The 27,100-nt window shown below is 41.2% G+C and overlaps 1 protein-coding gene across 5 annotated transcripts; it reads right to left on the bottom strand.

The window, feature by feature from the left end:
- Positions 1 to 843: 843 nt before the first annotated feature.
- On the bottom strand, positions 844 to 27,100 carry LOC139376055 (high affinity 3',5'-cyclic-AMP phosphodiesterase 7A-like). 5 transcript variants are annotated; one of them, XM_071118191.1, is made up of 13 exons: positions 26,112 to 27,100; positions 11,069 to 11,138; positions 8,858 to 8,944; positions 7,449 to 7,603; positions 7,282 to 7,345; positions 6,863 to 6,958; positions 6,605 to 6,705; positions 6,186 to 6,317; positions 5,803 to 5,894; positions 3,535 to 3,679; positions 3,210 to 3,306; positions 3,000 to 3,080; positions 844 to 2,692 (listed from the first exon to the last, which is right to left on the bottom strand). In XM_071118191.1, exons 1-13 carry the CDS (start codon positions 26,247 to 26,249, stop codon positions 2,466 to 2,468), a joined length of 1,485 nt encoding a protein of 494 aa, XP_070974292.1. In that variant the 5' UTR covers positions 26,250 to 27,100; the 3' UTR covers positions 844 to 2,465. The 5 variants fall into 5 exon arrangements, with proteins under 5 accessions (XP_070974292.1, XP_070974294.1, XP_070974295.1 ...); XM_071118193.1 differs by having other exon boundaries at positions 8,858 to 8,947; positions 11,078 to 11,138; XM_071118194.1 differs by having other exon boundaries at positions 11,078 to 11,138.

The raw sequence follows: 27,100 nt of genomic DNA, 5'->3' as shown, positions 1-27,100 counted from the left end.
ATTTAAAACATGTACATATACAGGTGATTAAACAACAATTTAACAGTATTGTAGCAGACATATTGAATTTAGAGAAAAATCTAATGGGGGCTCCTAACATATTTGCAAGACTAGGGGCTGAACATGTAACAATCCACAGAGTAACCTTTGACTGAATTTGTTTTACAGTTTTCAGTGTCTGAGCTGATTGCAATAGCCACAACATCAACACATGTAACTGTATGCATTTGTTGTTGTCAGGGAGGACCATACAGCATTGAATGAAAGCAAAGTTCATAGTTGATATTTACACCTATTGTATGTGTGCTTACAGGTCTATATTCCCAAAATGCTTAATATATCCTAATGCTGTGTGTGTAGATCTATCAATTGAACCACTTTTGTAATAAAATATGTTTACAACCATCCATTTCATATATATTCACTGGTCCTAGGCCATCATTGAAAGTAAGAATTTGTTCTTAACTGACTTCCCTAGTTAAAAAAGAGGTAAAATTTAAAGAAAATAAAAAAAATGAGAAGTTAGAGATATGGGAAAAAGTCAGACAAAAACTAAAGTCCTTTTTGAGGATGGACCTCTAGCCTACTAGAGCTGTATTAATGGCAGACCTTTACAAAGTGATATGTCGATACAATAAAACCACAGATCAAAGGGAAACCTTAATCAGTATCTTTAATGGAGAAAAAAAATCTAAATCGACACTATCAGAACCCAATCATGCCTTTGCACTCTTATTTATCGCTCCTCTATGCAAAACCCCAGAGAGAGAACATTCTTTGTAGAACTGTAAAGAACGCCTGGGGCTTTAAACTGGACAGAGAAAAATAGAGCAAACGCATAAGTGTGACAAGTTGTTTTATTAATGAAAATGTAACTGCAACTGGCATGTATCAAAATATCAATTTGGCAAAGCTTTTCACAAAATAGTTTACCACGCAAGTTCCTACCCAAAAATGACTTAGATCAAAATGGTAAACAGTTTTATCGAACAGTCTTGCAATAGTAACCAGAAAATACACGTTTGCCATAATATGAAAAGCACCGGTTTTCATTGGATATACTGAAAGTCCAACCAGAGACACAATCGTGTCTTGTGTACAGAATCAAAAAACAATACCAAAAATAAATTAAATATGGAATGTTTTATGTTATGGCTGGATCACTGTCCAATCTACTAATGCCAAGTCATTTCCTTTTCACACCAGAGGCAAACAGTCGGACAATGCATTGAGAGAAGACGATCAACCTTATAAAAAAAAAAAAAAAGAACTGGTTTGGTCACTTAGTTTTGTGCATAGTTTAAAGGTATCTGTTGCCAGTCTTAAAAGTTGCGTTTGTATTCTAGAAAGGGCTTCGACTCTCTAAAATAACATTGTAGATCATGGCACAGCCCTACCAGAGGCAGACCACCTAATATCAACTTTAATAAGTAGTCATGCTGTTTATACCCTCAACTCAGGTCATCTGTTACTAGTATGGAAGAGTGGTTATTCAAGTGTTGAAAGAATGTTAATGCCATAAAAATAGAATCTAGATTCTATTTCTATGGTTAAGGCCACACGCATGCCCTGTTTCCCCATTACAAAACATTGTTATTAGGCTACGGTTAAATCACCAAAACACTGTACACCATATCAGTAAAGAAATACATAGATTTCATACCACATCCAATGAACTTTTTTCACACAAGTAGTCTCTGAGCTGACTGACTATTGGGTCATAAAACCTGTTATAGTTCACAGTGCAAGGAGCAACGAACGGACCAAAACAGTCCTTTCAGGGCATTTGTGTTGTTCTGCAATCAGATGTTTGTTCAGTGTGTTGTCAACAGGACAAGTACTTCATGTGAGTGGTTATTCACATACAGTATGAGCTTTTTTTTTTTACAGAACCAATGTTTAATTTGTGAAATGCAGCACAAAAGACGCTTGTAAACAGTCTTCAGAGGCAGCAGTGAAGTGGGCTCGTCACATTTCTTGTACGAGGAAGTATTACTATTAGTCTGAAATGCAGCAACACACAGAAGCTCGTCTCATTCATTCAACATGAACCTCTCTTTTTGAATACAAGGTTTCCTCACTTTAAAAACATTAACAAAATGTTTGCAAATGGCACTTTAATCAGAAGGGTCTTGTTAAAAAAACATTCCCTTCAGGTCTCTGTTAAAAGGGTGACGTGTCAAATTAGTGATGTCAGAGCAGAACTACAGTACAAAATTAAATAAAAATACATACAGCAGAAGCAACATGAGGTATATATGTATTGCTCTGTTAAAGTAAAGGGTCCAAATTCAATAAATTAAGTTAAATTACATAAAAAACAAAAACAGTGGTTAACCTAGATGCGGAGCGTGTGGCTGAGTTGCTGTGGTGCTGGGAGTGCTGAGTAATGTTGTTTCTGTCGGATGCGGAGATTCGTTTCACGCTTTCTCACCTCACCGTGGGCGCCAGTCATGCTTGGCATGTCATGACCCTTTGCTTCCCTGAGGTAATACTTTGGAGTTTGAGTCTTTGGTGGCAGGAGTCCTCTGTTCCTCTGAGGCCCTACTAGAGCTAGCCTCCTGCTTGTCCCTCCCCTCATTCCAGCCTTGCTTGTTCAGGCTCAGGTGGCTCATCATGGTCTGGGACAGCCGTGTGTCGGAGAAGCGTGACCATTCCACAAACAGAGGCTCTACCACGTACGCCATGAAACCTACAGGAGAAGACATCTCTCATTCAGAGCAAGTTCTGACAATAAATCACACAATGCTGCTAAGGTCAGAAGCAGAAACAACCACAAGCAAATGTATAAATATTAAGTAGGAGCACATTTGAAATCATTGTCAGTAGTCTTATCCGAGCCAGAATCGGCCAGAGGCCAGGAGGATCTACTATGACTGTAGCATGAGGCAGCTTGATGTTCAAGTACACCCCTGGACAGGTCACTAATTCATAGTAAAATATAAATGAATCATATACTTAAATCATATGCAAACTTGGATTAAGAGGGGTAACCTTACCAATCTGTATATTGGCAACCGAGTTGGATTGCCTGTCACAGAGTGGGGTTACTTCAAGATTATGTTTCCGCTCAATGTCACCTGATGAAAAGAAGGATTGGTTAATACTTAGTATATAAACCATACTGTCATGCTTGGTTGCACTCTTAATAAACACCTGGATTGAGATTAGAGAGGACTAGCCCAGTACAGGGTTTCATGATATAGTACCTTGGTGGAAGAACTCCTCTGTCACTTTCTCGCTCCACTGTTTGCTGAGTTTCCATGGTCGGCAGGGGTTGCAAATGTCTGCACACTTCAGAGCCATCTTTACAAGGTCAATGAGGAAAACAGAGCGGAGACTCAGGAAAAGGACAACATATAACTCAGTTTGATTCACTTTTACTGTTTCAAGCTGCACATTTTGCAACACTTCAGTCCCGCAGAGATTCACATGATCTCTTAATGCCACAAATCACATCACAACAGTTCAAAAGGGTGATGGATAGTACAGTCATTTATGCTGCTTTTGTTAGGTGGGAAACACCTTGCTCACCTGAAGGATAAAGTGTCGATGTCCTCCGTTAGTGAGGCAGAGGTCTCCCTTGTCCAAGTGTGTCCTGAACTCTGAAAGATAGTCATTCTGCCTGCTGATGTCCGTAGCCAGAATCAGGGATCCAAGCCGCTCCTCCATGTTCAATCTAAATGACAACATCCAATCGATATTTATTAGTATATAGAGTAATGAAACAGTGATTTTCATAAACAAAAAAAAGCCTTTTTTACTGCAATGTTGCAATGGGTGATTACACAAAAGTCTGAAGATGCATTTAAATGAGCTAAATCTGTGGACCCCATAGTTAGTATTACACTACCGGTCAAAAGTTTCAGAACACCTATTGATTCAAGTTTTTTTTAACGTTTTTTTTTTTATAAACTATTTTCTACATTGTAGAATAACAGTGAAGACGTCAAAACTATGAAATAACACATGGAATCATGTAGTGACCAAAAAAAAAGTGTTAAACAAATCAAAAGAGATACTTCAAATAGCCACCCTTTGCCTTGATGAGAGCTTTGTACACTCTTTGTATTCTTCTCAACCAGCTTCATGAGGTAGTCACCTGGAATGCATTTCAATTAACAGGTGTGCCTTGTTAAAAGTTCATTTGTGGAATGTCTTTCATTCTTAATGTGTTTGAGCCAATCAGTTGTGTTGTGACAAGGTAGGGGGGTAAACAGAAGATAGCCCTATTTGGTAAAAGACCAAGTCCATATTATGGCAAGAACAGCTCAAATAAGCAAAGAGAAACGACAGTCCATCATTACTTTAAGGTCAGTCAATACGGAACATTTCAAGAACTTTTAATATTTCTTCAATGTTTCTGCAGTCTCTAAAACCATCAAGCGCTTTGATGAAACTGGCTCTCATGAGGACCGCCACAGGAATGGAAGACCCAGTGTTACCTCTGCTGCAGAGGATAAGTTCATTAGTTACCAGACTCAGAAATTGCAGCCCAAATAAAGGCTTCAGAGTTTAAGTAACAGACACATCAACATCAACTGTTCAAAGGAGACTGTGTGAATCAGGCCTTCATGGTCAAATTGCTGCAAAGAAACCACTACTAAAAGGACACCAATAAGAAGAAGAGACTTGCTTGGGCCAAGAAACACAAGCAATGGACCGGTGGAAATGTTTCCTTTGGTCTGGAGTACAAATGGGAGATTTTTGGTTCCAACTGCTGTGTCTTTGTGAGACGTGGTGTGGGTGAACGGATGATCTCTGCATGTGTGGTTCCGAAGCATGGTGTAGGAGGTGTGATGGTGCTTTGCTGGTGACACTGTCTGCGATTGATTTAGAATTCAAGGCGCAGCATGACTACCACAGCATTCTGCAGTGATACGCCACCCCATCTGGTTTGGGCTTATAGTGGGACTATCATTTGTTTTTCAACAGGACAATGACCTAACACACCTCCAGGCTGTGTAAGGGCTATTTGACCAAGGAGAGTGATGTGTTATTGACTGTACGTTTGTTTATCCCATGTGTAACTCTGTTTTGTTTGTGTCGCACTGCTTTGCGACACAGGTCACAGTTGTAAATGAGAACTTGTTCTCAACTGGCCTTCCTGGTTAAATAAAGGTGAAATAATACATTTTTTAAAAGATGGAGTGCTGCATCAGATGACCTGGCCTTCAAAATGCCCGACCTAACCAAATTGAGATGAGTTGGACCGCAGAGTGAAGGAAAAGCAGACAACAAGTGCTCGGCATATGTGTGAACTCCTTCAAGACTGTTGGAAAAGCATTCCAGGTTAAGCTGGTTGAGAGAATGCCAAGAGTGTGCAAAGCTGTCATCAAAGCAAAGGGTGGCTATTTGAAGAATCTCAAATATAAATACTTTTTGATTTGTTTAATACTTTTTTGGTTACTACATGATTCCATATGTGTTATTTAATAGTTTGATGTCTTCACTATTATTCTACAAAGTAGGAAATAGTAAAAATAAAGAAAAACCCTTGAATGAGTAGGTGTTCTAAAACTTTTGACCAGTAGTGTACATAAACCAAATGTCTTAGTGGATCACTGGCAGTAATCACATGCATCTCATATATCCAAATCAAGCACATTACATAGCGATCCTAATCCAATCAAACTTTTTTCACGGCACACATCAAAACATCAAAATTGAGGAAACTAAATTCAGAGGATGGCCTCTCATTCTCTGTATCCAGTAACAAAACAAAAATGTGTCTCTCTCTCCCCCTAAGGGGACAAATACAGTTTGAATTTAATATAGCAGGTGCCCTGTCTGTGAACTGACCCGTCTTCAGTGGGGAGGTGGGACAGCAGGTCTGATTCGCGGAGCAGGCCCACCGCAGACTTCCAGTGGTGATTCTCCAAAACTGAGCTATTCTACAAAAAGACAAACACAACCCAAAAAATACTTGCATTACTCATTACAGAGGTCAATCAATATATTGTACATGGGCTAGTTGATGTCTGATGCCAGCTATTAACATGTATTTTAAAGTCATTCAACATTTGATGGAAACTACATCAGCATTTTATCCATCAGAGACTCAAATAATGACGAGTAGAGAGAGAGAGTAGAGTAGTACTTTATTGATCCCAGTTTGGGAAATGGTTTAATCACCACAAGCATCAGCATTGAGCCCCTGCGTTATTTCTAGTATAGGGCCTTACCTTGTACAGTGCTGCTAGGTAATGGTCCGTTTTGATGAGGAAAGGCTGGTTGACACCTGGATGGTCCAGATCATGGGTGGCAGCAGCCAGCAGACCCAGCAGGAGATCACAGGAGGTCAGCGTCTCAGAAAGCTGCAAACACACAGAACCCTCCTCATCAGACTCCTAACGAAGAGTCACAGTTGGAACAAACCTCTCCAGGTGTACTTGTAGAGTCATATTATTTTACTAAAGGATACAAGCTCAAATGTCTTACCAGAATCTACACATCCTTCTACAAAAACAAACAAAACAAACAAACACAAAAACACATGGGTGTTTCGAGTATCGATATACTTTATGACCTTATTCTTACAGAGTATATAATTCAGGTGTAGATGAGCAATTTGTTAGTGGTAAACCATGTCCTTTTTTCTCACCTTGGGCTCCTGCAGGTAACAATACATGGCCTGAGTCACATCTGCAGCGTGGACTGCATTGTGGTAGGGGTTCTGGCAGCGGTAGTCCTCTTGAATCATGACTAATAACAACACAAACACATTGGTTATTCAGTTAATTTGCAGATGGTTTCAACTATGCATCACCACTTCATTCAAGTAGACAATATTGGGTTTAAATAAATCCATGTCCCAATGCAATATACATTTAATCATTTCACCATGTATTTATTTCCATACCTAAAAATCTTCTAAGTTTAATCATGTCCAACTGGAAGAGCTCAATTAACCCATAAGTGTTGAATAAGTGAAAGGTCAGGTTGACGAGGCTGTTCCCTGTCAGAAAGCAGAAGAGAAACAATGAATTAACAAATGTGTAATAACACTACAGTTTGTAATAACAGACAAGGGACACAGTCTTACTCTTTAATCTAAAGTTGAACTCCAAACACATATAATTAGTCTGACTAGCAAAACGCCATCCACAACAAAATCACATTTTATTCTGCAAATTTATACAAACTAATGTTTCATGACTGAACATTCTCCAAATAGAAATGGAGAGCAATATGTGTCAAGGTGAGCCATAAAGCCAGCATATATTGCATTTGCAATTCTTAAACAGCAGAGGGCAACAATCACCTAGGAAAACACCGTACCGTTCGTAAGTCTGTCAAACAGGAAAATATCAAAGTTCCATTTTCCAACCTTCTGCAGCATTAACTGAAACATATGAAATATTATACAGTTAGGCCTGCTCAGTGATACTACAACACTAACATCTACACAAATGATGTACTGTTGCTAGATTGGCAGTGGCACTGACCTTGGCTTGACCTGTGAAGTCATCGTCAAGGATGTAGCCTAGAGGGTTGTTGGCTGGGATGCCGTGAAAGAACCGTGACGAGTGGAGGTACCTCTGAAAGCTCAGCAGCCTTCGGACATTCCTGGCAGACACAGGCCGCGCAGCCTCAGGTCGGGCTATGGAAACATAAGTACAGAACCATTTACATTAGCTATGGTTGAAATGCACTGACTCTCTTTTAAAGCTATGCCAAGTTTATGTAACAACTGAATCAATTTCAAGTAAGAGTAACATCATGCTTTGTTGCATTATCTTTCAAGAAGATTTCAGGAGATGTCCATATATTCTATCACAGAATTCCATACTCTTCATCTGCTTGTAAAACAAAGGAATGTAAACTCTCTGTATTAAAAGCATAGTACTGCATATCATTCAGGACAACGTAAAATACACACCAATACAATAAGTCAATAACAAAATCAGGCTAATACTGTTAGTTGGTTTGTTGTACTAACATCAATATACCGTACAACAGATAGGTTATTCACACTCTGTGAAATGTATGTTTACTGTGAAACTTGATGAAAAGACGAAGGAAGACTACCAAGCCAATTCAAACAGTGAGTAGCCCTAAAATCCCATCTGCACGGACAGAGGACAAACAGGATTTGAGCCTGCCATACCGTGGCCACCCCCACCAATGTGACTAGTGCAAAGGGGTGTGAGTGTGCAGACATGCTGCTGACACAGCAGTCCATTCTCCAGCCAGCTGGCAGCCCACCAATCTCAGTCCTGCATTGTCAACGCACACTCACCAACCATGGCAGACTAGCAAGCCTCAAAAAGCCTTTTGCAGCAAACTAGCATTCTAGAAAATTATTTGAAAGATCAAGGCACCTACAGACAGATCCAGAACAAATTAATGTCTAATGTCTAACAGGCGATGGTCCCCAACAATTCTAAAATGCAACATCGGTTGATGGAAAATGTTGCACTGTCAGCAAACACAATACATAAGATCACATCAATAGGACAGCCATCTGGATGGCTTCCATTTATCAATTTGTTAGAGACACTTTGAACAATGGTCTTTTTATAGACCTTTTCAGACAATTCAATTTGACAAGTGACTAATATCATAAGTGCTTTCATTTCATTAATTCAAGCAGATGACAGTTTAAAAGTAGCAAGAATAACACTCAAGTTTCATATCCATTAGATGCACTACCTACATTTACATTAGTGATGTTTAGTGTTTACTTCATACAGTATCTGTCATTTAGTTCATACATCTATGTATCAGACAAAGGGTTACTTCGATCATAAGAGCAACAAATCATGGATTGCAAAAAGGTTCAGCTACTTCATTGATAGAAGATATTTCAAGGGTTGGTGGCACATTGAAATGGGAGTTTTTGGTTCTTACTTACAATGCAAAGTTCGGAAATCGACATACAAGTAGGGATGAGACCCTCTTCGCTCTGGTTCAAACCCCACCTGGCTTCTGACTCTCACATCTCCTAGAAGGAATGGGAAAACATAGTCCTCAAGGTACTTGCAATAATGAGAGGTTTTATTTAGTAAATCATTGGGCCTGTTAAGACTGAGGCTGTGTCCCAAATGGCACCGTATTCCCTATGCAGTGCACTACTTCTGACCAGGGCCCCAAAGGCATCTGATCAAAGATTGTGCACTTTATAGGGTGCCATTTGGGAAGCAAAGGCTGAGGCGACACAGACAAAGCTAAACAGGAAGCCTGGCTGTGACACAGTGCCAAAGTGACTATTAGTATTCACACTGGTGTCAGTGTAGAGCTGGAGAAGAGGCAGGCCTCTCTATTCAGACTAGATCAAAACAGGCTCTGCAGTTTTACTAGATAAGAGTTATGTAGTAATAGGTAATACAATGTTATCTTACATTTGTCACCTGTGATATAAAATATATTTAAGTACTGTTATTCATACGGACTAAGAAAGAGTAAGTGTTTAAGATCCTGTATTCATAATTGACAATGAATAAAAGATCTTAAAACAGAAACGCATGCCTAGCTATACTGACTGAGAAAGAGTAAGAATACCCACAGAAGTCTTTCATTTCCAACCTTGTGTGTAGCAGAGAGATTGCTTACAGGGGCTTGCGAAAGTATTCACCCACCTTGGCATTTTTCCTATTTTGTTGCCTTACAGCCTGGAATTAAAATTTATTTTGGGGGGTGGTTTGTATCATTTGATTTACACAACATGCCTACCAGTTTGAAGGTGCAAAATATTTTTTTATTGAGAAACAAACAAGACAAAAAAACAGAAAACTTGAGCGTGCATAACTATTCCACCCCAAAGTCAATACATTGTAGAGCCAGCCACCTGTTGCTGCAATTACAGCTGCAAGTCTCTTGTAGTATGTCTCTATAAGCTTGGCACATCTAGCCACTGGGATATTTTGCCCATTCTTCAAGGCAAAACTGCTCCAGCTCCTTCAAGTTGGATGGGTTCCGCTGATGTACAGCAATCTTTAAGTCATACCACAGATTCTCAATTGGATTGAGTTCTGGGCTTTGACTAGGCCATTCCAGGACATTTAAATGTTTCCCCTTAAACCACTCAAGTGTTGCTTTAGCAGTATGCTTAGGGTCATTGTGCTGCTGGAAGGTGAACCTCTGTCCCAGTCTCAAATCTCTGGAAGACTGAAACAGGTTTCCCTCAAGAATTTCCCTGTATTTAGCGCCATCTATCATTCCTTCAATTCTGACTAGTTTCCCAGTCCCTGCCGATGAAAAACATCCCCACAGCATGATGCTGCCACCCCCACCCCCATGGGGATGGTGTTCTAAGGCGATGAGAGATGTTGGGTTTGCTCCAGACATAGCGTTTTCCTCAATGGCCAAAAAGCTCAATTTTAGTCTCATCTAGCCAGAGTACCTTCTTCCATATGTTTGGAGAGTATCCCACATTTGCTTATTTTTTTCTTTAAGCAATGGCTTTTTTCTGGCCACTCTTCCGTAAAGCCCAGCTCTATGGAGTGTACGGCTTAAAGTGGTCCTATGGACAGATACTCCAATCTCCGCTGTGGAGCTTTGCAGCGCCTTGAGGGGTATCTTTGGTCTCTTTGTTGCCTCTCTGGTTAATGCCCTCCTTGCCTGGTCCGTGAGTTTTGGTGGGCAGCCCTCTCTTGGCTGGTTTGTTGTGGTGCCATATTCTTTCCATTTTTTAATAATGGATTTAAATCGTGCTCCATGGGATGTTCAAAGTTTTGGATATTTTTTATAACCCAACACTGATCCTTATTTAGGGGCTTCAAAGCAAAGGGGTGAATACATATGCACGCACCACTTTTCTATTTTCCATTTTTTTAAACAAGTCATTTTTGTTCATTTCACTTCACCAATTTGCATTATTTTGTGTATGTCCATTACATTGAAATCCAAATAAAAATCTATTTAAATTACAGGTTGTAATGCAACAAAATTGGAAAAACACCAAGGGGGATGAATACTTTTGCAAGGCACTGCATCTACTGAATAACAAACCATTACTTAAATAATCAATATCCTTATGGATGGTGAAAAGGTAGGTGAAGGTCATACGATATGTTAAAATATTCATGGAGTGATAAAAAATAAAAAAATCCAGTGAATATCATACCATACGTACCGAGCATCCGAATGTAGAGAGCCGTTTGATCCTCACTGTCATAGGAGATCGCCCCTCGTCTCTGCAAGAAAATGATCATTTAGACAAAACTCCTACAATAAAACAATTGTTGGGGTGTTTTGTTCACCTCTAGGAAAAGGATGACAAACGTTGCAAATTCCCCTAGGTTGTGAGCTGTATTTCAAAAGCTCTCCAAATTAATGAACATAACTTGAATGACGTACATTTTAAACAGAGGGGTGGTGGTAAAAAATAAGCAAGTTAGCATTTTTCGTCATGAATCTTGTTCTGGAAGCAGCTCTGTAGAGTGGCCACAAGCTGGCACAGCCAAAGTCATAATCAGATTTTAAACCTAACCTTAATTGACATGCAGGTTCGCAGTGTGGTTAAGGCAGCCCCCTGCACCTCTCTGATTCAGAGGGGTTGGGTTAAATGCCAACACACATTGGGTTAAATGCCAATACATTTCAGTTGAATACATTAAGTTGGACAACTGACTAGGTATCCCCCTTCCCCTTTAACCCTAATGCCTAACCTTAAAGACCAAAAAGCTTTTCTTTTTTCTCTCCAATTTGGACTTTTTGGCTGTGGAATCTGACTTTGTGGATGTGCTATCTAGTGGAAACAAGCACAGCCCAGTCAGTTCCTCTCCTCTCCGCTCTCCTCTCCCTCTGCAGCAAATGCTGGCTCAGTGCCACATCTGGGGACACTCAAATCTAACTATGACGTCAATCTGCGCAACCTATTTGTATAAATTATATTCCTCCATCAGCCCATCCCTAGCCCCAAAAGTGTTGTTAAATGCAAAGGCATAAAACATAAATGCCATACGGACTTCTTTGGCCAGTGGCTGTATTTATAAAGTCTTACATGTGACCTTGCATTGAAGTTAGATTACAAGACCTGATATCAAATTAACTGCTGGGCAATACCATACCAGTATACAACTGTAAGCCAAGTCAAAAAAGATCAGAGAGGACTGACAGCGAACAGGGGTGATTACAGAGTAATATGCTCCAGGGGGTGACCATGCAGGAAAGCCGAGGAAGGCTGAACTACAATATAGGAGCTGGGCAATTCCACACAAGATTGGCCCAAGGATAATTATGATGTTTTGGATCTTCCTGAAATTAAATCCATAGAAAGATAATTTGGGGGAAGGAGGTTTTGCATAACTTTGAAATCTGTGTCCAAAATAATTATTGAGAAATATCTAATTCCAGTTGGGAGATGTGACATTTTGTCCTGCTTTAAGACACTACAACAATGAGTCTGTAATTGCTTTAAAAATATAGTTTTGGTATCATTTGAAACTTACCGTGTGCTCTGAAATATGATTAGTGTAAGTATTCCATATCGCCTAGGCTATAGTTTAAAAAATGTGAATCTAATATGAACTAAAACAGACAGAGCAGTATATGAAGCCTTGGTTTGAAGGCAGTATTTGTAGTACCAACAACGCCATTGTTAACACAAATCAGTTGTTTATGGCAGCCAAAGCCGGGGTATATCAGGCCCTCACACAAGGGCTGTAAGACATCCAAACCTGCTGTGCCCAAATGTGCTTCAGACAAGCTATCCAGACAAGCAACTGGCATCTCCCTTTACATGGCGCTATGTGGGCTGTGCCGGCTTGCCTCGCTGCACTCCAAACACTGTGGCGTCTGTCAGGCTGGGACGGACATATGCCTCCATTCCTCACGCCACTCGCTCCTGTTAAAATGCTTGACCTTAGATGCTACATTCACAAGTCAACACACAACTGCTGCTCACGACTCTGCTATCAGCGTAATCTCAATGCAAGTGGACTGGCTTCATCATTCAATAAATCTCAGTACGTCATCGTGATTGATTACTTTTGACAACAATGGAATCAGACACACACAACATCCTTTCAAACACAGGGGTACAGTTTCTTCCAAAAACCATAAAGTTTGGTGAATGAACAGAAATGCACTGTTATTCCTTGCTACCCACAATTTCTTCTAACTCAACATCACATTCAGATTATTTATTTCAACTCTGTGTCCCAATTCAGTTATCCATCATAAAACTCCTAAGACTTGCTGTGACTGGCCTGTCTTATCAAGACCTCATCTTTAAAGTCCACTAATAAAATAAGCAATCGGTACTACTACTACCAGAGATCTAAAAATAAAAAATACATGTAAAAAAATGTTTGGTAACACTGGTGCTCCCCATTTTAAAAAGTTGGGAGCATCAGAAAATACTCTTTTTTTTTTAACTGATTGAGATACAGCCTACATTAATTCTAGCTACTTTTGAAGCACATGTTGTGCCCTAGAAACCCATATGTAACCCTGTATAGGCATTTGTTTATTATAAAAGGGTTTATTATTAAGGGTCCATGATTACAAGTTATCAAACCAGTTCACACAGTTGGTTAACTCTGGAGACGCGTTTAGTGTCTTCAGAGTTAACTAAAGAGTGATTTACCTTTTCTGCTCCATATGTTTGGAATAATCGCCCCAAAACAGTACTCAGAGGCCTTAGTGTCCCTGGGACAGTTTAGAAGGTGGACAGAAGAATTTGAATGAAGAATGTGTGTTTTAGTCGATTGTGTTTTGTACGAAAAGATTGTGCCGACAGATATGGCAGCTCTGCTTCTAGCTGACAAAGAAATGATCAGTCTATCATTTTAATGGTAGGTTTATTTGAACAGTGAGAGACAGAACAACAACAAAAAAATCCAGAAAAACGCATGTCAGACATGTTATAAATTGATTTACATTTGCTCTACAGGAAGTAAATCTTGGTTTGGCTGGCCGGTTCTCACCCCCAGTCCCACATCAGAAATGCCTTCAGCGCACCTTGGACTATGTGATACACGCTAGCCTTAGTTCAAGTCAGCAGTTCAACAGAGTGAGGGACAAAGAACCATGTGACTCTGACACAGTTACATCAGGTAACGTGCTATGTGCCACCAACCAAACATACACAGATGAACAACCTACACCAGGTCATACAACCCTCACCAGCCCGAATAAGGCCAACAACCAGAGGAATGGGGGGATAAAAGAAGAAAGCCACCAGCAGTTTCCTACTTGTTCCCATGCGAACCCCTGCAGATCATCTACTCAAGGTGAATATGGCGTAACCCCCACCACCAAGGCCTTGCCAAGTACCTTGCCCACAGCCAGTTGGTCACTACAGGGTTAACTACATTCGATGGTGAACCTGAGAACTATTAGGCTTGGAAAGCCTCATTCCGTAATACCACATCAGAGCTAGGCCTTTCAGCAGGAGAAGAGCTTGACCTGCTCATCAAATGGCTTGGCGCAGTCTTCTGAACAGGCACGTAGGATAAAAAGGCAGTCCATGCCAGACATCCGCCAGCTGCGCTGATGATGCTCTGGAAGAGACTTGAGGAAAGCTATGGTTCATCTTAAGCCATTGAAAGGGCTCTCTTTGCCAAGTTGGAGAACATCCCCAAGGTGGCAAATAAAGATCCCCAGAGACTCTGACCATAGAGATCTACCATTGGAGCTTAAAGCTGCAAAGCAAGATGGCTACTTACCTTGCCTATTGTACCTGGACACATCCAGAGGGGTAAGCCCTATCGTAGAGAAGCTCCCATATGGCCTGCAGGAAAAGTGGACATCATAAGGGTCAAGCTAGAAAACAACGTCACCTTCCCTCCATTCTGGGTATTCATCAACTTCATCCGTAGAGAAGCCAAAGTCAGGACAGACCCCAGCATCAACCTCTTTTCCTCCCATGCGGCACCCGTCAGAGGAGACAAGCAAGACAGACACGTAAGACATTATCTGTCCACAAGACAAGTATCTTCAACAGAAAACACGGGGGATCAGAAGAAACCAGTGGATTTGAATAAGCACTGCCCAATCCACAACAAGTCTCATTGTTAAAGAAGTGTAGAGGTTTCAGAGGGAAGTCCCTGGAATACCGCAAACAGTTCCTCAAAGAGAACTGTGTGTGTTTTCAGTGCTGAGCTCCAAACGCTTTGAGAATTTCTCCATGTGGAACAGTCTCATAAGGACAGTAGCATGCTTAATCCACATAGCTCAGATCTTCGCTCAGCCTGCACAAGAGAGCAGCTGCCATGGATGGCATATCTGACTGAAGAAGAGCTGGAAAGAGGCAAAGTCCTTGTGATAGTGTCCAAGACGAGTGTTATGCAGAGGAATTTAGGTGCATAGCAGCAGAACGCAGTTTTCCTACCTGACAGCAGTCTACGAAGTCTGCATCCCATCATGACCGTGACGGACTGCTCAGAGTTGGAGGCCGAATCGAGTAATCTAAATTAGGAACAAACGATGTCAACCACATCATTCTAGTTCCTCACCACCTGGCAACCTTGCTTGTGCGTCACCGCCATGAGGCCGTGAAGCATCATGGGAGACATTTCACAGAGGGTGCCATACGAGCAGATGGATTCTGGTTGGTTGGAGCTAAGAGATATCAGTGGTGCACTCTTCAAGTGTGTCACGTGCAAGAAGCTCATCGGGAAGACAGAACACCAGCAGATGGCATAACTGCCAGCTGAACAGCTACAGGTAGCGCCACCTTTCACCTAAGTAGGCACGGACGTTTTCGGCCCATGGGAGGTGGTCTCACGCTGCACCAGAGGAGGGCACGCCAATAGCAAAAGGTGGGCGGTTATGTTCTTGTGCATGTGCACAAAAGCTGGACACATAGAAGTAATTGAATCACTAAGTGCTTCCAGGCTCATAAACATCCTGAGAAGATTCTCCTCAATCAGAGGCAAAGCAAAGCAGATACGTTCAGATTGTGGTACAAACTTTGTTGGTTCTTGCCGAGACCTGAGGATGGATGGATCAAGCTCCAGTTCAGAAAGCGTGGAGAGGTACAGTTGAAGTCGGAAGTTTACATATACTTAGGTTGGAGTCATTAAAACTCGTTTTTCAACCACTCCACAAAGTCGGTTAGGACATCTACTTTGTGCATTACACAATTTCACAATTGCATTACACAAAGTCATTTTTCCAACAATTGTTTACAGACAGATTATTTAACTTATAATTCACTGTATTACAATTCCAGTGGGTCAGAAGTTAACATGCACTAAGTTGACTGTGCCTTTAAACAGCTTGGAAAATTCCAGAAAATGATGTCATGGCTTTAGAAGCTTCTGATAGGCTAAATGAAAACATTTGAGTCAATTGGAAGTGTACCTGTGGATGAATTTCAAGGCCTACCTTCAAACTCAGTGCTTTTTTGCTTGACATTATGGGAAAATCAAAAGAAATCAGCCAAGACCTCAGAAAAAAAATGTTGACCTCCACAAGTCTGGTTCATCCGTGGGAGCAATTTCCAAATGCCTGAAGGTACCATGTTCATCTGTACAAGCAATAGTACGCAAGCATAAACACCATGGGACCACGCAGCCATCATACCGCTCAGGAAGGAGACGTATTCTGTCTCCTAGAGATGAACGTACTTTGGTGCGAAAAGTGCAAATCAATCCCAGAACAACAGCAAAGGACCTTGTGAAGATGCTGGAGGAAACAGGTACAAAAGTATCTATATCCACAGAAAAACTAGTCCTATATCGACACAACCGGAAAGGCCACTCAGTGTGTGGTGAGGAAAGTCAACGTGAGAGTCGTCAAGGAGGGAACTATGAAAGTCAGACTATGGTTTGCAACTGCACATGGGGACAAAGATCATACTTTTTGGAGAAATGTCATCTGGTCTGATGAAACAAAAATAGGACTGTTTGGCCATAATGACCATCGTTGTGTTTGGAGGAAAAAGGGGGAAGCTCGCAAGTCGAAGAACATCATCCCAACCGTGAAGCATGGGGATGGCAGCATCATGTTGTGGGGGTGCTTTGCTGCAGGAGGGACTGGTGCACTTCACAAAATAGATGGCATCATGAGGTAGGAAAACCGTGGACATATTGAAGCAACATCTCAAGACATCAGTCAGGAAGTTAAAGCTTGGTCACAAATGGGTCTTTCAAATGGACAATGACCCCAAGCATACTTCCAAAGTTGTGGCAAAATGGCTTAAGGACAACAAAGTCAAGGTATTGGAGTGGCCATCACAAAGCCCTGACCTGAATCCCATAGAAAATTTGTGGGCAGAACAGAAAAAGTGTGTGTGAGCAAGGAGACCTACAAAGCTGATTCTGTTACAGGAGGAATGGGCCAAAATTCACCCAACTTATTGTGGGAAGCTTGTGGAAGGCTACCCAAAACATTCGACCCAAGTTATACAATTTAAAGGCAATGCTACCATGCATGTAAACTTCTGACCCACTGGGAATGTGATGAAATAAATAAAAGCTAAAATAAATCTCTACTATTATTCTGACATTTCACATTCTTAAAATAAAGTGGTGATCCTAACTGACCTAATACGTTTTTTTCTAGGATTAAATGTAAGGAATTGTGAAAAACTGAGTTTAATCTATTTGGCTAAGGTGTATGTAAACTTTGACTACAACTGTATCTCCAAGAACAGAAATGTACCTGGGTGTTCAACCCACCTCACTCATCCCATGTGGGTGGTGCATAGAAGCGGATGATTGGCATTGCACGTCGTTTCCTCGACTGCATGCTCCTCCAATGTGGATCTTCCCGCCTTAAACATGAAGTCCTGACAACACTGATGGCCGAGGTCACAACAGTGATGAATGCCAGGCCTCTCCGGGTCTGAAGATACTAGGATGAATCACCCCTCATCCTCACTCTAGCTATGCTCTTGACCCTGAAGACTGGCGTCCCCCCTCCTCCACCAGGCAAGTTTGGGGAAGTTGAACTCTACAAGCAAGAGTGGAAGCAAGTACAAAGTCTAGTGGGCACCTTTTGGAACAGGTGGTGGAGGGAGTATCTCTGCACGCTGCAGAGCCAACGCAAGTGGCAGAACAAGAGGCCAGATCTTAAAGAAGGGGATGTTGTCTTAATGGACAGTCAGGCTAAAATAAATGAATGGCCTATGGCCATCGTTGTAAAGACCCTTCCCAGCCGGGATGGTGAGGAAAGTCAACGGGAGAGTCGTCAAGGAGGGAACTATGAAAGTCTTCTCTCTGCCTATTTCCGAAGTGGTTCTCCTTCTTTCTTCGGAAGACACCAGTGGTCAGAGTTAGGTTTTTGTGGGATCGTTAAATACCCCAGGAGGGGAGTGTTCTGGACCTGTTAGATGTTTAGCACCCTGAGTGGGAGTTTAAGTGCAGCAGTGTAGAATTTACCTGTTTGTGTCATGTGACAAGAAGCAGTTCAGAAGAGAAGCAATGTGTAAGATGTGCAAGTTCTCCCTAGGGACACCTAGCTAAGCAATATCAAGCATACAGTTGCATTCTAGTAACTTTATATTTGGCTCTAGATTGAGTACTCTTACTCCTATTTTCATACATTTAGTTCAGTTATTGTGGAACACATTCTGTACTCTATTCTAGTGTAAGTGAAAACATGTACTTTTGTGTTTGTTGAGGTTTCACAATGTGATTCAAGTAAAAATCCAAAACGGCACCCTGCTTCTCACGGAGTTATTTGAATGAGTGTTTAGCTAACTGGATAGCTGGATAAGGGCTACTGTACATTTAGTGAGTTCATTCTATATACTCAATTTTACATCACAAATAGTACAGTTAGTATGACTATTCGAACACAGCTATAGTTTGATGCCCTTCCATTGGCTCCGTTCCAGCCATTATTATAAGCCGTCCTCCCCTCAGCAGCCTCCACTGGATGTAATGCACCCTGGACTGAAGAGGCAGACAAATAGGAGAAATGTGTTGGACCATCCATTAAATTACACATTTCGACATAGGAATATTGCAAAAATATTATCAAATGGCTCACTTGAGAGGAGACAACCTCCCGTGTTATGTCATCGGTCAGTATTGAAATCTGACATGTATGATGGGCGTTTTCACCATCTAAAAGTAATTTTCCTATTAACTTCCAGTGTAGTGAAAGTGGCTTTATCGCAATGCTACTTCATATCGGACAAATTCCTGCCTGCTTGAACGGCAATAGCTGAGAAACACATGAAAACATGAAATTACCCAGGGAAGTGATAGAACATCACCCAGAGATGCACAAAAACAATACAACATTCAGAATGGGTGAATCGTTACTTTATGTAGCTAATGGGATTTAAAAGGGATCTGTGAAAGATTCCAGTACTATTGGCCAAACCCTTACCCAAGCTCAGTTTCAGCTAATGAAACAAAACACCGCTGGCCCGTGGGAAATTGCTTGCAGAGAGAAAGCTGTCTAATTAGCAGCAACAGGATTGGGTTTCAGGATTGTCCACTGGGAAAATCCCACAAACCACATGGAGCAAAGAGAACAACTCAAATGTCACCACTCACTTTCCCACCACCCAAAGAGTCAATGACACCTCAATGATTTTGGACATAGAGCTTTTGTCATTAAAGCCCCCATGCAGTATTTTTTAAATCATCACCATGTATCTAATAAATCACAGTGTGTATTTTTTGGTTGAAAATAACTCAAAATAATATTTTCAGCATTTATTTCCCTGAGCCTCCTTTTGCCATTGAAATGTTCAGTCTGATCATGTTGGCGAGTTGATACTCATTTAAATATATTTACATACACAGCCCTGATTGGCAGATCGGTTCGTGAACAATCTAGAGAGCCTACCCCTTACCACTTCAAAGTAGGAGGACAAATATGCAAATAAAAGATGACTTGTCATTGGTCAGAATAATCAGATCAGATTGTAATGTTATGCTCTGGACCAAAAACTCCATCACACCTGAACAGGCTGAAAATCCTGACAAAAATCCTTACACTAAAAGGGCATTATCATCATTTTCACAATTTCAGAGTATAATTTTGACCTGTGTGGAAATATCATTAAAAAAAACAGGAAATCACTTTTGACAGCACTGCCCCTTTAAATACTTAAATTATGATGGAACCATAACATGTCCCACTGGTGTACCTAAAAGATAAACAACAAGCACTACAACATTTGACCATACTACTACGAAAACTATTTCACTAAAATTCAATGTGGTATTCTGCTTATACTGTACCATTTGAAAGTCTCAACTGTTCCTGATGAAACTAGTCAAAATCAAAACAAAATATCAGTCCCTGAGAATAGCAGACGATCACAGTGTGAGCTCATAGTGACTCACACCCCACCTCCTTTCCCAGTAAGGAAGTAAACAGACACACAGTCCATCTGTCTGCGCTGGAGAGATCCTTTTCAAAATCAAATCAGCTCAGTGTTGATAAAGAGGCAGCGATAGTCAGTTTGGACTACGAGATAAACTATCTGCTGGTGTCAAGAGTCCCTACCGTACCTTGTGTGAAATCCACCTCATTAGAATCAAAACCAAGGACCAGATAAGTACAATTCCCATTGGACCTCGCGGCCGAGGATCATAGTCCCTCTCCCTGGCTGTACATGCGTGTGTTTCTGTGTCGTGGTTTCAGCCCTGATAAATATTAGCAGACACGCAGACGAAGGACAGCTCAAGGCCCAGGCAGGCAGGAGGGGACAGAGGGACGGACGGGGAGTAAGTGGAGCCTTGTGCAGCTGTCTTAGCTCCAATGCTAGCAATCACTTGACTGACTGCCCACTCCTAACACTCCTGGGACTGCCTGACTGGCTTTCTGGCTGTATAGGGGAATGCACCAGGTCACCCAGCTGCCAGCCAAGCGAAGGACTGGTATGAGCGTCACACACCACGATCTCTCTCCCTTCAGGGGGGGTAGAGGAGCATGGTGTACATCACTCTTACACCTCTGTCACGTTTTTCATGACGTAGGAGTTTGACAAACTAACAAAAAGTGACAAAGAGATGACTGCCTAGCCTGGCTTCTACAGTATGTGTGCCTTTCTGTAAGCATGGCAATTTTGGGAGTTGGCATACAGTCATATGAATAGTCAATATGAAACATGGAGCACATAATAAGAGCTATGCTTTTAGTCAAATCAATCCAGTGTTGATAAAGATTGATTACTAGGTAAAATCTAAAATCCACCTTGTGGAAAATCCACTTAGTTAGAATCACAACCAAGTACCAGATCAGTACAATTCCCATTGGACCATCTGGCAGAACATCATGAGTGTTCCCAGCCCTTACTGTACATGTACTTCATCTTGCCACAGCAACATGAGTCCAACAGGATGTGCTGCCAAGGTTAAGACAAAAAGTTTATACTATGAGTATTTAACATGAGGGGAATGAGATCACTGACGTTCCCAAGTCTCTGTTCTACTATGCACTTAACGTCATCAGAACAATGTGGCTCCTTTCGCTACATAAAGAAAGATTCAGTTGTACTGTTAACATGTTACACAAGACAAGTCAGTCTGGCAAGCTGCAGAGAGACAGACAAAAAGAGGGGAAAGTTTCTCTGAGACGCTCTGGAGCTGTAGCCTTGAATAAATTCAGTCCCAAAACTGGAGGAGTTAGGTATGCCCTCATACCCAGGCAGTGCACAGCCCGAATTAGACTCCCAACCTACATTGACATCACAGCTGATAAGTGTGGCGAACGGGGACCAGAATTAGAGCACCATTACAAGGCCTCTTACATAAAGAGCATCAGACCAGGGCTCAGACCCACAGCACTGCACAGGAACAGGAAGTCACACATGCTCATGGCTTGGGAAACTGTCCTCCATGCAGCAGCAGAGTTCCTGCAAGGACAGCTATGCAAACATTCCACTCAAAAAAAAAAACGGGACACTTGGGATGTTTCCTGATTATTCCCTCGACTTCAGCGTCATGGAGGGGCCACTAACACACGAGGATAGTTACGATTTCTCGACGATAAATCCTTATTCCTCTAAATGATTAATATGACAAACACCGGACCTTAATGTTGAAAATGTCAAAAGGTCAGTTTTTAGAAAAAGAAAAGATGGCAGGCATTTGAAAGCAGGCCTAAATAGTAACCAAATGTCAGTTGTAACGTTAACTTCCTATTTTTCATATGTTGGGAATGGGAATACAAACACTACTTTTTCATAAGTGTGCTGTGTCCTACAAAAACAAACTGAGCAAGCTCTTTCAAACGATAAAATGGAAATCCATTTAAGAGATAATATTCCACATAACACTTTCCAGGGTAATAATGTGACGACAACAAACAATCTTATACTGGACAGGTCTCTGACTGCGTCCCAAATGGCACCCTATTTCCTATATAGTGCGTTACTTTTAAAAACAGGGCCCATAGTGCTTTGGTCAAAAGTAGTGCACTATATAGGGAATAGGGTGTCATTTGGGATGTAGCATCTGCCCCTATAGTCACGTGCGATGATGATCAGTGCGATGGTGATAAAGCCATTCGAGTGCTGGAAACAGCATAACACAGGTTTGTTTGTTTTTCCAGCTCATCATGTTTCTGTCTATATGATGGGGCAGTTGGGGAAAGCTACAATAACACGATTTTAACACACGTGCTAGGCCATTCAAGGATTTACAAGGCATTTCATTCTGAAAGCATGTGTGAGCTTTGAATACAAGACTTGTTTGAAAACACATGTGAGCTCGTTTTAAAGAAGACTCGTTTGTGCTTTAATTCCAGTTTGGCAGGACACAAACATGCAAACTGGGTAAAAAATAAGGTCATAAGACAAACCTTTCTTTATAGTGCTGGACTTAGTCAAAAGACAGATTATTGGGACAACCTGGGCTTGCGTTTAGTATCAGTCCCCCCTTAAGCCTAAGAAGCTGTCAAATATCATGCAAATTCAGACTTCATGCAAACCAAACTTGACCATATATTCAAATCTGACAGGATACTGGTCCACGAACAGTGTGACAGGTAAATTTACCTGAAGCTTGAACAAGGCTATCCTATCAGCTACAGGCCCGTGGAATACCAAGGTATTGTATATTTGTAACGGACACATCACCACGTAGGGTACTGTCATCTCCCCTCTATTTTGCATAGAACCTCAGGGTGTAGGCCACAACTGAAAATGACCATTGCGCTGAAAGCTGAAATACGCTAAAAGCTGAGATGACCAATAACTTAACTAGAGACAGTACCTGTTGTCCAATAAAATAAAAACATAGCTGCAGAGAACAGACAATGCAGTGCATGTGTTCAATGACCGTTTTTGAATCAGATCAGATGCCTTTGACATTGTTCAACTATGGACACATCACACAGTCACAGGGGCTTTGGCTCTAATGTCTCAACAGGCTCCCCAGTCCTACGCACGCCACTCAGACTGCATCTTGACATCACTGGCCCTTCCCTACCCATTCAACAGCAGTCCCCTTATCTCCATCTGCATCATTCTTGATTATTCAAAGTTCTTAACACCTGGGCAAGGTTTAGTATACGTTTACCTTAGTCACAGACCTATCTGCAACTGTGCCCTTGCCCACTTAAGCCTAATTGCTCCAGGTGCACTGACCCCACTCCCTCCGGGTGTCTCAGGGGAGTTGAGAAATGCAAAGAAAATATTTATATTACACATGTGTGTGTAACAGGACAAATATAAGCTAAATTGTGTATATATATAGGGGGTATATATAGAGGCTAGGGGAGAGTTAATCCATTCTGTCCTTCTCCTCACTCAGCTTTATTGGTTACATCTTTGAAGTTGGCCAGCCCAGTAGAATATATATATAAGCTGAGTGAGGAGAAGGACAGAATGGATTAACTCTCCCCTAGCCTCTATGTGTCCTGTCCCCAAAACACATGCTGTCTCTAAACGGTAGAAGGGACAAAAGCTAAAACTGTTCTAAGGTGCTTCACAAATTCAAAGCTTCCCCATGAATTGTGGCACTTCAGTGTGGAAAGCAGTGTGAGCATCTCCATATTCCTCCCAGTGTGTTGCCTGTGGTAAATCACACATCAGACTGTGTGTGTGTGTGGACTGGATGGACCCTTCTCGTTAATGGAACAGACCACTTGTCTGGCTCAGGGAGGGCCATAAAAGACCATCAGAGATATAGGGGAAAGGCAAACAGTCTTGATGGTAGCATTCTAAACTAATCACACACCCTTACTGGCCTCTCACAGATCCCAGAGTGATGCAGGCCTGTGAAGTCTGTGTGAGGTAAGGGCCATCATGTCATGTCGGCCTCATGAATAGCTTTCATTTGGACTCTGTTATTATGTAAACATAAAACAAGTTAACCTTCCTTTGAGTCATTACAATGAGGTCTTGAACAGTACAAAGTTATCTTAAAATGTTAAATCATATCAGGTATTGCCAATATTCAATGCATTTCAGCAGCTCTGAATTTCAGCAGCAGAAACAGATAGATGTATAATGCTTCCGCTGTGGTCATTGACAAGAGAATTAACATCAGAAAACAACCCTATACGATGTGTTAAACTGAAATATATAAACCCAAAGAAACTATTAAGACCAGGCACCATACAGAATAATACAGTAGGCCTATGTTGTATTAATTACTGTGTTTAAAAAGTTGCCAAAATAGATTGCATGATGGCATCAAAACAACCCAAATCACATAACGAGATTGAGTCACTCAACTCGGCCTCTAAGGCTCAGTCATTACCTCCTCTGACCAGAAATGTAAGGGTTAGGCTACACAAGTAAGTTGTGAAACACAAGTCACAAAACTGCACCTCCAGCATTCTTACCACACTGCACATTGAATAAAGACTGACTAACTATCACAACCTTATCTAAACTAAAGAAAGATAAATCAAACTAGAGTCTAGGGTTCTTTCAAAAGAAGTAAAACAACTGCTTGTTAAAACGATTTATCAACTACATATTACCTAATAATGAAGTGCCTATTAAAGGGATACTTCAGGATTTGGGCAATGAAGACCTTTATGAGGAAGTTAGAAGTAGTTTTGCGAGCCAATGCTAACTAGCATTAGCACAATGACTAGAAGTCTATGGTAACAGCTAGCATAGCACTATGACGAAGATAGATGTCCAGTCATTGCTCTAACGCTAGTTAGCAATTGCGCTAATGCTAGTTAGCAACTTCCTTCAAACTGCACGCAGAGACAAAAATGGTATCCACGAGTTCATTTGACTCTGGGGAAGACAAAGGGCTTCATTGCCAAATTCCAAAGTATCCCTTTAACTACTTACAGACCCTTTACAACCCCCTTAAAAAAGGGTACCTTGAGGTAAAGTGTTACCCAATATTCTTTATCATGGCTACTTAGATCAAGCACCTTTGATTGAAATAATAGCTTTGTGTATACTGTGAGGTTATGCTGTGGTTATTATGTGTTTTTCCTTTTCTCTCGGTTTGTTAGTTAAAGTGTCAGCAGGCTTCTACTACAGTATATCTGCCATACGCCTGCAAAGCATCCAGAGACATATGGGGCATAGAAACCTCCAGCGTACACCAGGCCATCCCAGCAAGCCTACCCAAGACATACCCCTTCTGCATGGATGGCTCAGCACCAATGACTGATGATGGATTATGGACTTGTTCAGCAGTTTACCGTGTCATCCTTACAAGTTATCTAGAGATGTTTGAGTTATACAGAAACGCTGTTCTCAAAAACTGTCTTGAAGGCATGAAAAACAAGGCCTCTACTATAAAATGTTGTCAACAGCCCAGACAGTACACTAAATATTGTGTATTTTTGGAGATGGATAAGCTGTTTTGGTTAACTTCAATCAGGTTGAATGGCTCAATCTCTATGCATTACATATTAGGGCGGCTTAAAACATTAGTACAATAATATCACTAATGTTTTTCATTGGTCATATTATTATGGATGAGGGTTTTATCACACAGGTCAAGTCAGCCACCTCACTGACTTAATAACAAAGATTGATAAAGAATGTTAAAGAATAATAAATTAGTCCATTGTGAGCATTCCTGTGGAGGGGTCATATAGGTCAATATGAGGCAAAAGTTGCCTAGTTGCTATAACACAATTAATTTGGTGGGCCACTCAAAATGTAAAAGAATAGCTACTTTGTTTCCATCAAAATAGATCAATATTAAACTAATTACCGTAGTAATTTCCCAGCATCATGCACTGCACAACCCCGACATTGATGTGATAGCTGAAAATGAAAAGATCTAATTGTTCTCCACCCAGATTGCTCTTTGCCTTGCGCTTACCTTGGACAGCTGTCTTGGGGCAGGTCCACCAAAAAGAGACGAACTGGAGCTGAAGCTAATGGCTCCCCTACGGCTGAGAACATGTTTAGGAACCGGCCTGTCTAGAGGCAAAACCGGTAACTGATAACATACTTCCATTGAACAGTCAAAGCTCGGTCCAGCTCAAATTGCAATAAAAAAGCAACATACAAATCATGTAAAAAAAAAATGTTGCATATATGCTGATGGCACAACTGCAAATGTGCCAATTACAACAACAGCACCCCTTCCCTTAATTTGAGTCAAATAGATTTAGTGATTGTGACTACAATGGCCTGTTATCTTTTTTTGATGCTTCAAACTTGCACGAAACGTTATCGAAAGCAATCCCACTCCTCTAATATTACATTCCAATAAGTCCCATGATATCCATATTTTATCCATTTGGGTTGTTTACCATTTTACCCTATTGAACTCAAATCCGGCCTTGAAAACGGAAAGGCCTCTTTCTTTTTGGTATCTCTGTAATAAATAGCTTCCTCATATAAAAAAAAAATCCTTATTTCCCGGAGACAGTGCTACTTCCAAGCAACCAAAAATCAGATGATGAAAACGATTCAGAGACGGAAAAAATATATTCAGAAAATAAGAGCGGTCATCTACAATGGTATATAAAACTTTCATTTACAACTAAATGTGTGTTTATTCTGTCCCTGCATGGAGCGGTGCCTTGGCGGTAGAGAAAGTAATCAGCTTGCATTCAGTCCATTTCCCCCTCATTGATGGCATAAATTACGGTAGCGCACAGACGGTAATCATTGTTCATATAGCATCACGAGGGAAATATGCGTTCTTCACCTCGAAACAAACAACTATCCATGGGTCCAAAAATGAAAATTAAAGAAGCAAACGACAACAAAGGCTACAACGCCACCGTAGTCCGTATATTTCGCTGTTCTACCCTCTTCCCAAACGTAAGTTCCCACCAGCGACGGAGCTATCGACTATCT

Source organism: Oncorhynchus clarkii, chromosome 20 (genome assembly GCF_045791955.1).
Source record: "Oncorhynchus clarkii lewisi isolate Uvic-CL-2024 chromosome 20, UVic_Ocla_1.0, whole genome shotgun sequence".
Classification (NCBI taxonomy): domain Eukaryota; kingdom Metazoa; phylum Chordata; class Actinopteri; order Salmoniformes; family Salmonidae; genus Oncorhynchus; species Oncorhynchus clarkii.
Note: the sequence above shows the minus strand (reverse complement) of the source record. Positions and strands in the feature narration are given on the sequence as shown.

Coding starts and splice junctions, on each gene's coding strand:
- LOC139376055 (XM_071118191.1), bottom strand. CDS start 26,249: ATGGAAGTATGTTATCAGTTACCGGTTTTGCCTCTAGACAGGCCGGTT. Junction 11,139..26,111: donor CCCCAAGACAGCTGTCCAAG/GTAAGCGCAAGG, acceptor ATTTTCTTGCAG/AGACGAGGGGCGATCTCCTA. Junction 2,693..2,999: donor GGTTGCCAATATACAGATTG/GTAAGGTTACCC, acceptor CTTCTCCTGTAG/GTTTCATGGCGTACGTGGTA.